This window comes from Protopterus annectens, chromosome 12.part0 (assembly GCF_019279795.1).
Source record: "Protopterus annectens isolate FY-2018-M chromosome 12.part0, PAN1.0, whole genome shotgun sequence".
NCBI lineage: Eukaryota > Metazoa > Chordata > Ceratodontiformes > Protopteridae > Protopterus > Protopterus annectens.
In genome coordinates, this window is record NC_056746.1 from 1,150,583,979 (window position 1) to 1,150,600,762 (window position 16,784).

General features: G+C 39.5%; 1 protein-coding gene across 1 annotated transcript in view; it reads left to right on the plus strand.

Annotated features, from left to right (window-relative positions):
* GSS (glutathione synthetase) overlaps nucleotides 1–16,784 on the plus strand; it is an 880,848-nt gene that overhangs the window by 340,679 nt on the left and 523,385 nt on the right. The window contains exon 6 of the mRNA XM_044090175.1: nucleotides 9,360–9,440. Within this exon, the coding sequence (XP_043946110.1) occupies nucleotides 9,360–9,440 (81 nt within the window). The remainder of the gene's footprint in view (nucleotides 1–9,359; nucleotides 9,441–16,784) is intronic.

Consider the following 16,784-nt stretch of genomic DNA (forward strand, 5'->3'; position numbering starts at 1 on the left):
AGTCCTGGTTACCCTCCCTCCAGTCCCCTGACTTTTCTATACATTCTACCTATCCTCTTTTTTGGCCATATTTTATGGCAGTGGTATTTACTTTTTACTGGAGGTGTTCCACACCATGCAATTGCTTCCTATTTTGGGGGCTTCTGACATCTGGGGCAAAAAAAACTGATGTAATGGCGTCGGCTGCATGTTTTATACCCTGACGACCTGACGTCATGGAAGAAGCAACAGCATCCAATGCAGAAATCCCAAGACTCTGGTATTCGGGCCAACTGAGGGCTACCTGCAGGCAGATAACCCAAGTGTGATGACTGCAACAGTGGATACACTTGAACATCTACATTTATGGTAAGCGTGCACAGCTGTACTTTCTTCATACAGAGGTTCCAACGGCGGAATCAGTTCTCAGAGCCTTGGGTTCCATGGCAGCTACAATCCAACTATTGCCTTTAGCACGCCTTCACATGAGCATTCTACAATGGACTCTTGCCGTCCAATGGTCTTTTCTGGACCAACCCTTGTCTTATCCTGTTGGAATATCCCGGGTGTGCAGGGACTCCCTTCTGTGGTGGATTCAGTCTCTGGACCTAAGGAAAGGTCGTCCCTTTCTTCCACTTTTGCCCAATGCCACAGTAACCACAGATGCCTCCCTGCTCGGGTGGGGGGGCATTGCTCAGGGCAGACGGTCCAAGGCATGTGTTCCCTTCTCGAGACCAATCTGCATATCAACATGCTAGAGATGAGGCGGTGCTTCTAGTGTTGCAAGCTCTTCATGCCCATCTGCCTCTAGGGACAATTGCCATCCAGACGGACAACACGTCAGTAGTCTGGTACATCAGCAAACAGGGGGGAACCAGATCCTGCCCCCTTTGTCGTGAAGCCACGCTCCACTGGTCGTTTTCTGGTAGCAAAGCACATTCTGGATTGGTCCAGCATTCTAGCAGACAGGCTCAGTAGGTCTATTCTGATGCCTTACGACTGGTCTCTGAACCCTTCAGTGGCGGAACAGATCTTCCTCAGGTGGGGTGGTCCTTGCTACAATCTCTTCGCATATCCTTCCAACACGAAGTGCAGCGAGTTCTTTGCCCTGTGCCCCCCTCAGTGGGAAGCCCCCAGAGACGCTGTCATTCATGCTTGGCCACCCAGTCTACTCTATGCCTATCCTCCTCTGCCGTTGATCTCTAAGTTTCTGCAGAAAGATTGCAGGCTGGCGAGCACAGTCATCCTCATTGCCCCATTCTGGCTTCGCCAAGTCTGGTTCCCGTCCCTACAGTCTCACTCAGTAGTTCCACCATGGACTCTGGATCCAGTTCCGGATCTTATTTCACATCCCTCAGGGATACCTCATCCAGATCTGGGCAGTCTGAAGCTCACTGCTTGGCTGCTCCAGTTCCCATGATCATCAGGACTCCTGGTTTGTCATCCTCAGTTAAGGAAATTCTGGTTGCAGCTCACAAGTCATCAACCAGAAGAGTCTGCCATAGCAAATGTAAGCGTTTTTCAGTCTGGGCTTCGCAGTGTGCCTTAGACCCTTTTACGGCTCCGTTCTCGTCAGTTTTAGATTTCTTGGCGGGTGTTTTTCAACAGGGCGTCAGTTCGTCCACTATCAAAGTACAACTAGCCACTATCTCTACTTTTCATGTAGGGGACAATGACTTCCTTGGCATCTTCTAAGCTCTGCAAGGCTTTCCTAAAGGCTACCTTTCTACTATGTCCTCCGGTGAAATATCCTACACCTCCATGGGACATTACCTTGGTTCTCCAGGCTGTAGTTTCACCCCCTTTTGAACCTGCAGCTACAACTGAATTGCAATATCTATCTTGGAAGACTGCTTTCTTGGTAGCCATCACTTCAGCTAGGAGGGTGTCAGAACTCCAAGCTCTTTCTGTCAAAGTGCCTTACATGATCCTCTACAAGGACAGAGTTTCCCTACGCACTAATCCTTCTTTTTTGCCAAAGGTGGCCTCTGAAGCAAACATAAACCAAACTATCAATCTGCCAGTACTTTTTCCAAATTTTCAAAACAGGGGAGAATATAAATTGCATTTGTTAGATGTACATAGACAGCTACATTTCTACCTTCACAGGACTAAATCCTTTAGAAAATCTGACTGTTTCTTATACTAAACCCTTTTTAGGCAAATCAGTTTCCAAAGTTACAATTGCCAAATGGATAACAAAATGCATTACCAGGGCCTACTTAGATAAAGGGCTCTCTCCGCCATGTCAGGTAAAAGCACACTCTACTAGGTCTGTGGCTACATCGGCCGCACTCTGGTCCAGGGTCTCTCTGGATGACATTTGTTCTGCCGCTACATGATCCTCATCTCATACCTTCATTTCCCACTATAAGTTGGACATCATTTCCAGAGGTAAGGCTTTGTTTGGCTCCACTGTGTTACAGAATATCCTTCCATGAGGACCTCCCAGGTGTAAGTAACTGGAGACTCTGTCCCAAAGGTTGAAGACCAAATGAAGTAAACTACTTCAGATAAAGATGTTATGTACTCACCATAACGTTCCATCTGAGTAGTTGTGCTTCATTTGTCTTCAACCCCTCCTTCCCCCTGCCTTGTCACTATTATTCTGACCATGTGTAAGAAAGTGATTGTCACATAAGGTTCCTTATGTTCCTTGGCTCAGGAATTTTAGGACAGTCAGCAGTGGTAAGGCCTTGTTGGGTCGGGTGTGTGTTTATTGTCAGCAGCAAACTCGATCTGAAGAGAGGAAGGAGACAGGGCATTATGGGTAGTGGGGAGGAGCTGAGAGCTCGGATCAATGATGCAAGCTATGCGGCCGTGTCGGATCCATGCCAGATCCGAAGACCAAAGTTTGAAGGCAAATGAAGTACAACTACTCAGATGGAACGTTATGGTGAGGACATAACTTTTTTTTTTTTTTTTTTTTACTAAACAGCAGAAATGAGCCCTGACTGTGTCAGTGGATACCCCAATGAGGATGACATCATAAGTGTCATAATAGTTACAATGTTTTTTGAAGAAATGGCAGAAATTTTGATAATTATTTTAACCCTCTCACAGTGAAATGAAGGTTGCTTAAACTTAAACTAGGTAACTGTTTAAAATTTTGAGGCCTAGATTGCCAAATTCTGAGCTATGGAAACCCAAATGGCAGAAAAGTCTGACTTGCATATACTTAAGTCTGAGATTGCCTTTTCTCTGAATAATCCCTTTTCATGGAGGTATGGGGTTCTTGTAGTTAGTATATATAAGCTTGGGGGTGTGGGAGGCTTGCCCCTGCAAAAAACAAGTTTAAAGAAGTAGAGTAATGCTTGCTATTCTGTCAGTTTGCCCTGTAACAGGTGATTTGAATTTTTCATTAACTGTTACTCGGTAAGCCAGCAATCAAATCACATTTGAGTAGCAACATCACCGCTTGTTCCTTAAATAATTTTAAGTTACCCAACCAAACTCACTAAACACTGTGACTGAGAGAGTTACAACACAGTATGATATTTTAACTTCTTATAGACCACTACTACCTCAGGAGTTGCACTGTGCTCTATGTAGGAGGGAAATGAGAGACTCCCTTTAGTCTTGGATAGAGAAAATAGTTTTTGGTTAGTCTGATAGTGATTTTTGTTCAGTTGTTATTGCCATGTTGCTTGAAAGTAAAAAGAATAAAGGAGTATGGGAGAGGGTGGCAAGTTGAGAACTAGTTAAGGAGTTTCTGAGGAGACTTACTTTGATTACATGCACAAAAAGTGGAATATGCTGTAACAGTTCGTGGGTGATGGAAATTCTGGTTATGCTGCTGCCTTATTGGTAAATGGATTGGCAAAGTGGCTAAAACGAGCTGTTTTAATTAGAATGCACCCAGATAGGGCTAACTAAACTGCAGCAAAGAGTCACTGCTCACCTACTAAAGAAATACTGGGAAATTAAGAGAAAAAATTGTCCTAAAGCATAGACACTAAGCAAAGGGCCAACTGAATCAGAGAAAAGACATTGAATTTCTTCAGTATGGCTCTTAGGATATGTGTCAAGGAGCAAGGAAAGAAAAAAAAAAACAGTGAAGGGAATACATGTAGGAAGGAGGGGGAAATGAGACAAAGTCATGTGAAGACAGGAAGCAGGTGATATTTAATGCAAAACATTACAGTATAATACTTTGCTTAGTGTGTGGTGGGAAACGGGAAGAGAGGAGGTTAATATTGCAAAATGAAATAAGGCAGAAGGTAATAGAAAAGATATGATTGAGAAGCAGAAAAAGTGAACTGGTGAGACTGGGGAAGCAGCATTCAAAGCCCAATATGCAATGCAGAAACTGCTAGTGACAGAAAAAATAGGGTGTGGGAGAGAGAGAGAGAGACAGGTGTGGTATACAATGAGCCAGAAGGATACAGCTGGAGGAAGTCAAGAATGTGAATATGTATACAGTTAATCAAAAAAAAAGGGCAGGGATGAAACGGTTGTTCTGGGGAAATAAAGTTGAAAGAAGACACGCAGCATGCATGAAGACAGTAAGTAAAATAACAAAGGGGGACAATAGAAAGAAACTGCAAGGGATATAGATTTTCTACAGTTAAGGGAACTAGAAGTCCGAACAAAACCACAAAATATACAGATAGTAATTACTCAAAAGGGTCAATCAACACAAGAGAAAAGAGGTCCACTGTAGTGTACAAAAATCCAGGACCGTGTGATTTAGTGCAGTTGTTACAGACCTCTTATAAAAAGTTAGCCAATCTAATCTGAAAATATGAAGATATTTTTGATCCCCATCAAAATGACTGTGGGCCGATTCCACACTTTGTACTTAAAGTGAGAGGTGACCGTACAAAAGCTGTTAAACAGTATCCTATAAAAAAATAGGCAGAGCAGGCAGTTGGGATAGTGAGAGTTGTGGAAGAGCTGGGAGTACTCTGAGAAGTCAGTTCATCAGCCAATAGTCCATATTGGCCAGTCAAAAAAATGATCTAGACTTACTGTTGTCTATAGGGAACTAAGTAAAAAATCTCCCCAGCCCTTTTCCATTCACCCATGACATGCCAGGCATGATCCCACAAGTCAGTGAGGATATAAAACTGTTCTCCACTTTTGACATCAGACAGTATTGCCCTAGACCCAGTTTTACACTGGAAGTTTACTTTCACTGTAATAGATCAACAGTACATATGGACAAGAATGCCTTACGGCTTGCATCAGTTTCCAACAGCTTTCTTTATGGCAGTTTGAGAAGTCTTAATGTTTGTGTCTTTCGGCTTTTCCCGGTTAGGGGTCGCCACAGCGGAACTCCGGTCCGCTAATGATTGGTAGTGGATTTTTTTTACGTACCGGGTTACCAGCCCTGACGCACAACCTTCAATGAAGGCATGCCCCATTCACGTATGCCTCCACACAGAAGACGCTCTAGCTGAGAATCGAACGGGACAACATCTTGCTATGAGGCGACAACGCTACCGCAGCACCACAACCGCAGTACTTGAGAAGTCTTAATAGAAGTAAAAATTGTAAGTGGAATGTCATCCAGTATGTAGATGACATTTTGCTGGCTACAGAAACTAAGCAGCAACATTTGCAAGCATTGAAGGAAAATTAATCCCCAGAAAAAGAGCCATTTCATGAAAACATCATTTAAGTTATTTGGAATGACGGCGTCGCATTGACAAAATGAGATTACTCTAGACAATAAGACATTAATCAAACCACTGCCTTTGCCAACTAGAGGAATAAGTCTGACACAATTACTGTTTTTACCCCTCAGGCCAGTAGATAATTACACAGGAAAGATCAAACATTTAATAGACTTGTTGTAGAACAGCAAAAAGAGAAGAGGCTCTAAAGTGGTATGAGGACCAAAAGGCAGCTGCCACTAAGTTAAAGGCAGAGTTAATTTCTGCCCTAATTATTGGAGCCCCAGGCAAAAGGAAGAGAGTTCATAGTGGAGTTTGGATATAATGGAACCACAGTTATTGGTGTGTTACAAAAAAGAGAAGATGGGTATCGAATAGTAGGTTATTCTAGATCCCTCATACTGTAGAAGAGGGATTCTGGAAATGTGAAAAATTAAGTTGTTCTAGAACACTGGGCTGCTGAAGCAACTGATGTAATGAGCAATGGTCCATTGATACTAGACACCAAACATACAGCCACCAAATGTGTTCTACAGGGATACCTAAGGTGGGGTGTCCAGTACCAGACTGAGACTCATTACAGCAAGCCTCCAGTGTAGAGCACAAGAAATTCAGATGAAAACAACCAATATTAAGTTCCTGTCAGAGCATTATGCATATCAGGGGACATTTACAAGTGCCCTGACTTAGTAAATGAAGAGGAAAGATGTAGACCTGGTATCTAACCATTTCAGGAAGCCTCTAACATGCTACACAGACAAGTCATGATACTGGGATATAACCTAATGGAACTGTATGATGGAAGCAGGACAGTTCGACCCCTATGCAATTGTATATACTGTCATGTTTAAATGTATATTTATTGTCTATGGGAGTACTTAGTGAACAGTTTGACCCTGGACTGTTTAACCCCAAATATATTTTAATTAGTACATTTTCATTATTTTATTATTCATTCAATTATACAATAAATGAACTGATACTCGGATTTTAAATATATTTTATTTTCATGCTTTTATTATTTATTTAATCATTTTATTGGTGTACAGGCTTCTGTCTCTCTTTAAATTCTATGCTGTATATATTTTTCTTAAACTCAATGCTTTAATGCTTTAAAGTTTTATTTTATGTCTTATTATTTTTATTACATGTAATGTTTATGTAGTCAGATAAATGAGACGACTTTATAATTTTATGCCGTCTTCATTTATTTTTCATAATTTTCCAAGTGCTCATGCTTGTACGTCACAAGCAATGTAGTCTGTGGGATGTACCCATCGTGTCAGTTATTTTAAAACATTTTTTCTAATAGTGACACTAGACTACATCTACCACAAAGCATTATTTTAGGGGGGTAGAGGTGAATCTAAGAGGCCTATCCTGTAATCTACAAAACAAGATGACTTTTTAACTTTCAGCCATTAATCTGTACCAGTATGTTGAACGGAAACTGAACTATAGCAACCTTGGCAATCCGGATGTTATGATTATTACTTTTATACTCCGTAGTTTCTGTTCATCATTTTTTTATGTATTATGTCTGTGTTTACTGTTTCAGTTGTGTTTAAACTTCTTTTTACATTTTTTTCTAATGTGTTTGGGTCCAACCATCAGGGGTCGAATGGGACGGAAGTGAATTGTCCGGAGGTGAATCGGCAAGGTCAGAATGTACTGTACCCTATATGACTGGGTAGGTTTTACACAACCCAATTTAAACCATCAAAAAAGGAGGTTTTCCTAGAGGTTGCTTATCACAAAAAGCAGAAATAGAAGTAGTAGAAAGGGCTGTTTTACTGCCACATCCTGCAAACATCTTCACAGATGGTGCATATGTAGTGACAGTTCTAACCTCCTTGTTGCTCATTTGAACTAGACCTGGTTTGATTACTGTTGATAGAAAACCTTTCAGCAACAGAATCTGTTGTTCTACACCAATAGTCAACTCCTCCCTGGTTAGATCCGATCACAAACTAATCACCTTGGAAATCCACCACCCCCCAAAGGTAACCACCATGAAAAACTTCTCCAAAGCTAACTTTGGGTTCCTAAAAACAGAGGTAGCTAACTTCATGGCACCCATGCAAATGGAGAATAGTTGCATGACCGCCTAATCATACACCAATGCATTCTACAAACACATACACAAATGCGTGGATCTCGCCATACCCAATAGAACCAAGATGCTCTCCTCCAAAAAATGGAAGCCAATCTGGTGGTCCCCTCCCATAAACAAATTCTACAACAGGAGGAGGAAACTGATGCAGAATAAGGTGAAGTCCCATTGGGAAGAACTCCCTTATCAGCCTCAGCAAAAAGTAGAGATCCCTCATCAAATCCTCTGAAGCTAGCTATGAAAACAGAATTGCAGCAGATAGTAAAGACAACCACAAGGCCTTCTGTAGTTATATAAAGAATCTCCATGGCAATACCCAGATTTGTTCTGAGCTACTGCCCAATGGTACCTACTATACCGAGCCAACAGATATTACCAATATACTGGCCGACAGATTCAGTGCCAACTTTACCCCCCCGGGCCAGTCACAATACCAGTAGATTGCCAGGCACCCAGTATAACTGCTGCACAGGTTAAAACAGCACTGTCCAAGGCCAAGAATACGGCGTCTGTGGGATCTGACAATATCCCTGGCTGTGTTCTACATGAACTACAGAGTGAACTGGCACCTCACCTGTGTGCCCTGTTCAATCACAGCCTCACTTCAGGATTTGTCCCTACCAAATGGTGGACTGCTACAGTTATCCCTGTCCACAAAGGAGGAGCGACTACAGACCCTGGGAACTGTTGACCCATTAGCCTGACGAGTCTGATATGCAAAGCTGTGGAACACATCATCATGGACCTAATAAAGGATATAGGGAATCTCCAAACTCTGGATCCCACACAGTTTGGTTTTGTGAAGGGTAGATCATGCCTGCTCAACTTGTTCAACTTCTTTGAGTCAGTCACCAGAGCTGTGGATGAAGGCAAGGTGTTTCATACAGCCTACCTTGATCTGGCCAAGGCCATTGATACTATTCCCCACTCAGGAATCATAGAAAAACTCACTAAGCTAGGCATCAACCCCTATATCACTAGGTGGGTTGCAAACTGGCTCACAGGTAGAACCCACAGTGTAAAAGTAGCTGACTCCAAGTCAGACTGCTGACCAGTCACGGGTGGAGTCCCACAGGGTTTGGTCCTTGGTCCTCTCCTGTTTGGTATCTACTTCTCTGAAGTCCAGGCCAACACAAAGGGGCTCTGGCTGACAAAGTTTGCAGACGATTGCAAGTTGGGAGCTATTATTAACTCCCCAAGTGATGTGGATATCCTACAGAAAGGCCTCACTGACTACCTGTCCTCCCACCTTACCCTTTTTCCATATTTGTGGTTGGAACTGGGACTGTTGGAGTTCACTGCTTACTTCTTGTAAATTTGATGGTGATTGATAATCAGAATTTTGTCCTTGAATCCACTAAGTATATAAAGGTGCTTGAACGTTTGAAGAAAAGAATGCATGCAAAGCTTGTCATAGCACACAGAAGCAGTATTTACCTCTTGTTGAATTCAGTTATTTACAACCTTTCAATTTGTATTTTTCATAGATATAATTTGACTTGTAAATGCATTTTATTATAGAAAAGTCTTCCTAGCCATTAAAGTGCAACTTAATATAAATACTGCTTTTTGTGTGTGTTTTTGTTGTGGTGTAAAAGTTGCTTTCTTCTCTCTTTTTATTTTTTTTTTTTTTTTTTTTTTTTTTACAGGGCAGTGGTTATGTTTGTTGTCGAAGATGTCCAGCGGAATATTTTTGATCATCGTTGTGTGGAAAATGAACTATGGAGCAGGTAAGTCTGCTTTATTTAATAGTGTTGACCTAAGCAGCTCGACTAGTTGTATTAAAAAATGTAAGCTGTGATGTTGAAGTCCTGCACATACGGATGTGCAAGTATGCACACGTTTTTGAGTACGTGTCTTTATGTGCATTTATGTCTTCTTTTAATCAGATAAGTAGGCTAGTCCAGAGATTGCCCTTTTCTAGCCATGGTCTGAGACAAGTCGGTGAAAAATGCTGCAACACATAGATTAAGATAATTACCCTAAGGTTGCCACCTGTACATTTTTTTTTCCTGACTATCCAGAAATCAGAATTATTGACCAGTATTTTGTTTATTAACACAAACAGAATGTCAGAGGTGAAGACTCAAACTTGGACTTATATTTCTTTAAAAAAAAAAAAGCATTGCCAGTGTGATGGAGTTTGGTCCAAGACTGAGAAAAGAAGATGTTCAACCTTCCAGTGATATATATATAAATGTACATATGTACAAATATTTCAAGCACGGGCATTAATGCCCTTCTAGTCTGCCAATGTACCAAAACAGTTGTTCCCATAATAAGCAACCAGGCTGTTGTTAAAATATCTAAATTAGTGCTTGCCTTACTGTAATTCTTTAGTCTGTTCCATGCTTCAGCTGCTCTCTAGCAGAACCAATTAGTACACTTCTCATTCCTATTGAATGTTCTACACACAGTGGATATAAAAAGTGTACACACCTCTGTTAAAATGCCAGGTTTTTGTGATATAAAAAAATGAGACCGCAATAAATAATTTCAAAACTTTTCCCACCTTTAATGTGACCTATAACCTGTACAATTCAATTGAAAAGCAAACAAATCTGTTAGGAGAAGAAAAATATAAAAAATAAAAAACATACAATACGCTGGGTGCATAACTATGCACACCCTTAAACTAATACTTTGTTGTGTGTGCACACCCTTAAACTAATACTTTGTTGAAGTACCTTTTGATTTAATTACAGCATTCAATCTTCTTGGGTACACACCTGCCATCAAATAAAGAGACTCTGATTAACCCCAAATAAAGTTCAGCTGTCCTAGTAGGATTTTCCTGAAACTTACTCAGTTGCCTGCTGCAGCAAAAGCCATGGTTCGCAAGAGAGCTTACAGAGCATCAAAGGGATCTCATTGTTGAAAGGTATCAGTCAGGAAAAGGGTACAAAAAAATTTCCACAGCCTTGGATATACCATGGAACACAGTGAAGGCAGTCATCAAAAAGTGGAGAAAATATGGGGACAACAGTGACATTGCAAAGAACTGGGCGTCCCACCAAAATTGATGAAATGACAAGACAAAAACTGGCCAGTGAGGCTGCCAAGAGACCTACACCAACACTGAAGGAATTTCTGGCAAGTACTGGTTGTGTACTACATGTGACAACAATCTCCCATATTCTCCATATGTCTGGACTATGGGGTAGGGTTGCAAGACGGAAGACTTTTCTTACACAGAAAAACATCCAGGCCTGGCTAAAATTTGCAAAACAATACTCAGTCTCCCAAAAGCATATGGGAAAATGTTATGGTCTGATGAGACCAAGGTTGAACTTTCTGGCCACAATTCCAAAAGGTACGTTTGGCGCAAAAACAACAATTTGCATCACCAAAAGAACACCATCCCCACGGTGAAGCATGGTGGTGGCAGTATCATGCTTTGGAATTGCTTTTTTCAGCTGGAACTGGGGCTTTAATCAAGGTGGAGGGAATTATCAACAGTTCCAAATACCAGTCACTTTTAGCCCAAAACCTTTAGGTGTCTGCTAGAAAGGTGAAGAGGAATTTTACCTTTCAGCACGACAGTGACCCCAAGCATGCATCCAAATCAACAAAAAAATGGCTTCCCTAGAAGAAAATTAAAGTTTTGGAATGGCCCAGCTAGAGCCCAGACCTAAATCCAATAGAAAATCTGTGGGGTGACCTGAAGAGGGCTGTGCACAAGAGAGGCCCTCGCAATCTGACAGATTTGGAGCACTTTTGCCAGGAAGAGTGGGCAAATATTGTCAAGTCAAGATGTGCCATGCTGATAGATTCCTAACCAAGAAGACTGAATGCTGTAATTAAATCAAAAGGTGCTTCAACAAAGTGTTATTTTAAGGGTGTGCGCACACAACAAAGTATTAGTTTAAGGGTGTGCCACAGTTATGTAACCAGCGTATTGTACGTTTTTAATTTTTTCCCCTAACAGATTTATTTGTTTTTCAATTGAATTGTACAAGTTATAGGTCATGTTAAAGGTGGAAATGTTTTGAAATGATTTATTGTGGTCTCATTTTTTTATATCACAAAAACCTGGCATTTTAACAGGGGTATGTAAACTTTTTATATCCACTGTAGGTTGTCTGATGATTCTCTACTGCTTTTTAATAACGCCAAACATTCCAGATGTAGTTGTCTCTAAATGCCCTATATACCTGAATAATATTTTCTCTTAAATATCTATATGAGACATTGTATAAGTTCAAATATTTTAGTCTTTCATAATATAAATTTTCATATCCATGAATGTCTTTGGTATGTTTCGACTGTACTCTTTTTCCAGTTTATTCATGCTTGTTTTCTTATAAGGTTTCCATATCGTTATTCCAGGCTCACATTTGGGTCTAATGTAACTAACAAAAAATGACTTCACTTCTGATTTCCTAGATTTTATAAATTTATTTATACAATCTGTAGTTCTATAACTGTCATTAACGAGTTGAGTGATATGATTAGAAAAACTCTAAGATGGATCTACTCGTATACCCTGGTCCTTAAATGAATGTACCCAAAATATTTTCTCTGTGGGGCACTAAGTATTTAGAGCCTTTTTCAGCTCCTGTTGCTTACATCCTGTGGTTTCTTGCAGACTTTTCTTGATTGTGGAGCAAGCTGCTGTACTAAAGTCCAACTCGCTGATATCTCTAACTGTCATGCCAGTTTTTCTTCTGTGGTCTCCCTTAAAGACTGTAAAGCCTTCCTTTAAGGGACCGTTTTGTTGAGACCTCCTATCAAAAGCCATATCCTTCCACAGGGCATTACCTTGCCTTTGCAATCCTTAACACAGCCCCTGTTTGAACTAGCTTATTCTGCCTCCTTGAAATACCATTCCTGGAAAATGTTTCTGGTCTCTGTCACTTCTCCAAGAGAGTGTCTGAACTACAGACAACCTTACTTGATTTTCGGTGGAGCTGCTGTTAAACCAAACGCTTCTTTTGTACCTAAAGTAACTTTAGAGTTAGCCTTGAACCCAACCCATTAATCTGTCTGGTTTTCCCAGTCATTGTAATCGAGGAGAATATACCTTGCATATTCTGGATGTTCATCAGAAACTCATCTTCACAAACTTAAAACTGTACATAATGGTGAACAGCTTTTCATATCTGTTTGCAAGCTCAACTTGAGTTCCAAGGCTTACAAAGTTGCTCTATCCAGATGGTTGTCATATTTAATTTCATTTATTTATGGTTCTAAGTTCCTGACCCTGTCTTCCAAACCTAAAGTCCATTCTACCATGTCCATCACACATATGTCAACTGCATTTTTATGAATGTGTTATGATTCCTGCACTTTGGTGCTATGTATATGCTTTTATGAGACTGTTTAAATAATGTGAGTGACTTGATGTCACATGATTAATCAAGGGAGGTAGTGTATGGTATTTAAACTGAGATTTTTAGTTTGATAGACATTACCTGAAGAAGCAGCTTAGTCTGTGAAAGTGCTTGTGGTATCGACAATAAAAGTCTTTTATTGAAACTGGCCATTTTGGAGTCCCGCTGTTTTGCTGGATTATATTAAAAGAGAAACAACTGTAACTGATATTTTTTTCTTTCTATATTTACAAATATTCAGTTTCAACAAGAAACATTACTGTGTATGTTAAAGGTTTTGTCAGCACTCTTGATGTCATTCATGGATTTGTAAGGTTAAAAACTTGCATTTCTAAGCTGCATCAAAATTGCAAGTGCAAAACTGAACTATTCTGCATTAGTCTGCATACCCATTGCTGAAGCACTGCTACATGAGTCAGCATGGCAGGCTTACTGGCATGCATTAACATTGATAGTGATGGTCTTTGAATGCACTGATGAAAGTAAATAAGCACATCAAGCACCTAGCTCTAAATCTGTTTTGAAGTTGAAACTTCTTAGCTCTTATTAGCCCATATTATCTCTCTCTCTCTCTCTCTCTCTCTAGAACATCTTTTTGATGCTAAATCACATTTATTTAAAAGCATGTCATGTTTATAAATCATTATGTTGCACTTCTGCATGTGCATGCCAACACAGTAAATGTCACCTTGCCAGCAAACTCTTGTATTTCACTTTGTAAGACCACCATCTGTTCAATGTGGCTCTGCATAGATTCCTTTTTAAGAAAGTGCTTTTTCACCTCTATAGGATGAGTATTTTTGAGTTTGCAGCAATGCCTTGTAAAGCAGATGGCACTTGGGCTCAACGGACACTTACAAACTGCATACCCTGAAGTCTGTTAAAACATTATATTATGCTGTCATTAAATTTATTTATATTATGAACCTATTTTGCTGCAGCTACAATTTACTTTTAAAAGGAAGAACAAATGATGTTCTGTGAAACTAGAATAGTGTATGGTGCAACACAAACAATGCATTTACAGAGCCCTTTTATAAATAAATCTCTTATCAGCTGTATCTGAGATGGCACCACCTACAGCAAGATGTTTTTTGTTATTTGTCTACTTCCAAGTAGAATCTTCCTAACTTGAATGGCTGTCTTTTTAAAACATCTTTATTGAATTATCACTTAAGACATAGGTAGACATACATTCTACATCACATTATTGCTTTTATACAATTATCATCAATCTGACATTATATAAATTGCTTGATTCTTGCCTTCCCTTAAACCTCACTCCTCCTCCAAAACACTATTCAGCAGGTATTGTTCCCACAATTTCCATTTATTTCTATGTAATTTGCTCCTACTCTTTTCTAAAGATCCCACTTCCAGTTCTTTCATCTCTTTTACTATATTCACTACTACGGGTACAGTTGGTTTAGACTTTGAATTCCATTTTCTAGTAATTGCTTTTTTGGCTTTCACCAGAATTAAAATTAACAAAGCCTTATAATATTTAGGCAATTCAAATCCTGTATCCCAGCTCAAAAAAAAGATTTCCTTAGTTAAATCCATTGCCTCCCCAGTATTACTGACAGAGTACTCTGTACATAATTTTTAAAGTCTGACAACTAATGTACTCCCAAAACATATGCTCCCAGTTACCTCTTTCTTCCCCATCACACCTCCAACATTTGCCATCTATCTACCTGAGGAAAAAATTCTTTGGAGTTTGATTGGGGTATAAAAATACCAGTGCAAACACTTCCAAGCAAAAAACCTAATTCTTCTAGATCTTTTTGCATATTTGGGAGCTGTACACATGTCCTCCCATTGTTTCCTTGTGAATTGCTTATCCAATCTCTCTTCCCAATTTTTTTCTAACCTCCTCTGATTGATTTGGGTAATTATTCTGCAATATTTTGTGTGCCCTACTAATTATCCTATTTTTAGCTGCAGCTTCTGTTCTAGATTCAACTAAAAAACTCTGTTAGAGTAGGTCTTTCACTTGGGATTTCCCTGTCCTTTTCTGTTTGCCTATACTCTGAAATTGGTCCCTAATAGGGAATGCAGTCACTAGCATGCAGTCCAAGTATCTTCTTGGCCTCTTTCCATTCTCTTACCTTTCCCTCTTTAGTTATTTGCTCCCAATTCTTTGGTTCCTTTGCTAGTTTTCTTCACTAAATTCCATTCCCCTCTTGCCTATTCTCTGTACCCCATTATTACAGTCATACCTATCAACAGAAATGCCTTTCTCCATTATTTGCTGATGGCTCTAAATATAATACAAATAGCAAAGGGAAAAAGGGCACCCTTGCCTGGTTCTTCTTTTCAGACATTGCTAATCAGAGAGGAACTCTCCCACTTAACTTTTTGCTTCTGATCCCTGCTATATCCTCCTAATCAACCTTATTATTGTATCAGGGAATGCATTGCTTCCATTGCCATAGCCATGAAACCCTAGTTTAATCTGTTGAATTCCTTCTCTTCATGAAGATCTACCAACAACAGTGGCATTTTCTTACATTCTGCTTCCCTCTGGATCATCATTGTTCTATTAATGTTGTCAAATGTTTGCCTCCCTTCTACAAAATCACATTGATCCATATCTATCAATTTTGGCGACACCTTGGCCATTCTTTTAGCTGTTATAGACATAAAGACTTTATAGCCATGGTTTAAAATTGAAATGGGCCTACATGAACCTGGGTCTTTACTGTCATTAGATATAGCCACCACAGCTTTCTTCCAGGATGGTGGTGCTTCCCTCCTTTTAAAATACCATTAAACAAAATGTTTCAGATCTTTATCTCTTTCTTCCCTCCTAGCTTCCAAACTTCCATAGGAATACCATGTATTCTGGAGACTTTCCTGCAGATTGATTTGTACGTCACTGTACCTCATCTCCTCCTATCTTAACTGTTAAATTTTTGAGCCTCATCTACTTCTAAAATTAGCATACAAGTCTTCCATAAATGTTTCCATTTTTAATTTTTCTTGATTTCCACATTCCTCCACTTAACACAGATTTCCATAAAATGTCCAAAATATCTCAAATACCTCTACAGGGTCTGTGGTTATTTTTCTTGTTATAGGCTGCCTAAGTTTCGCAACATCCCTTTTTATGTTCTGTTACCCAAGTCATTGTGCTAACATTTTTGTGCTAAAATTTTTGAGCTCTGGAGTTATTATTAAACTCATACATATTATACAGATACTCCCTTATTTTCTCTTTAGAACTCTGCAGTTATGCCTATTCATGCTGTGTGAGATTTTTCTTATTCTGCATAATCTTAACATTTGTCAGCCCCTCTAAATAATTTTTGTTACTTCTTTATCATATGTTTTTTTCTTTAATTTCTATCGTAATTGTAAACTTCACTTCCATTTTATCCCACATGCTAGCTATAACTTCTGTCTTCCCTAATAGTTTTCAAATAATTTCCACTACCCTTTCTTTATAAATTCATCTCATTTTAACATATAGCTAGTGAAGCACCAGTGTCTCATTTTTACTTCAGTACTCTGCATTTTTATCTTAGTCATTATTGGTGTGTGATCTGAAATAGTTATTGGATGTGTATTGAAGCTTTCAGTTAAATGCACATGTTCCTGTGAAATAGAAGTTCTGTCTAATCTAGCCAAGTTTTATTGTACCTTGAGGAATAATAGGTAAATTCTCTCCAAGTTCCTACTACTGAATTCTTGTTTTCAGTACCAAATATTTTCATATACTTCTTCAGGAATCTATTA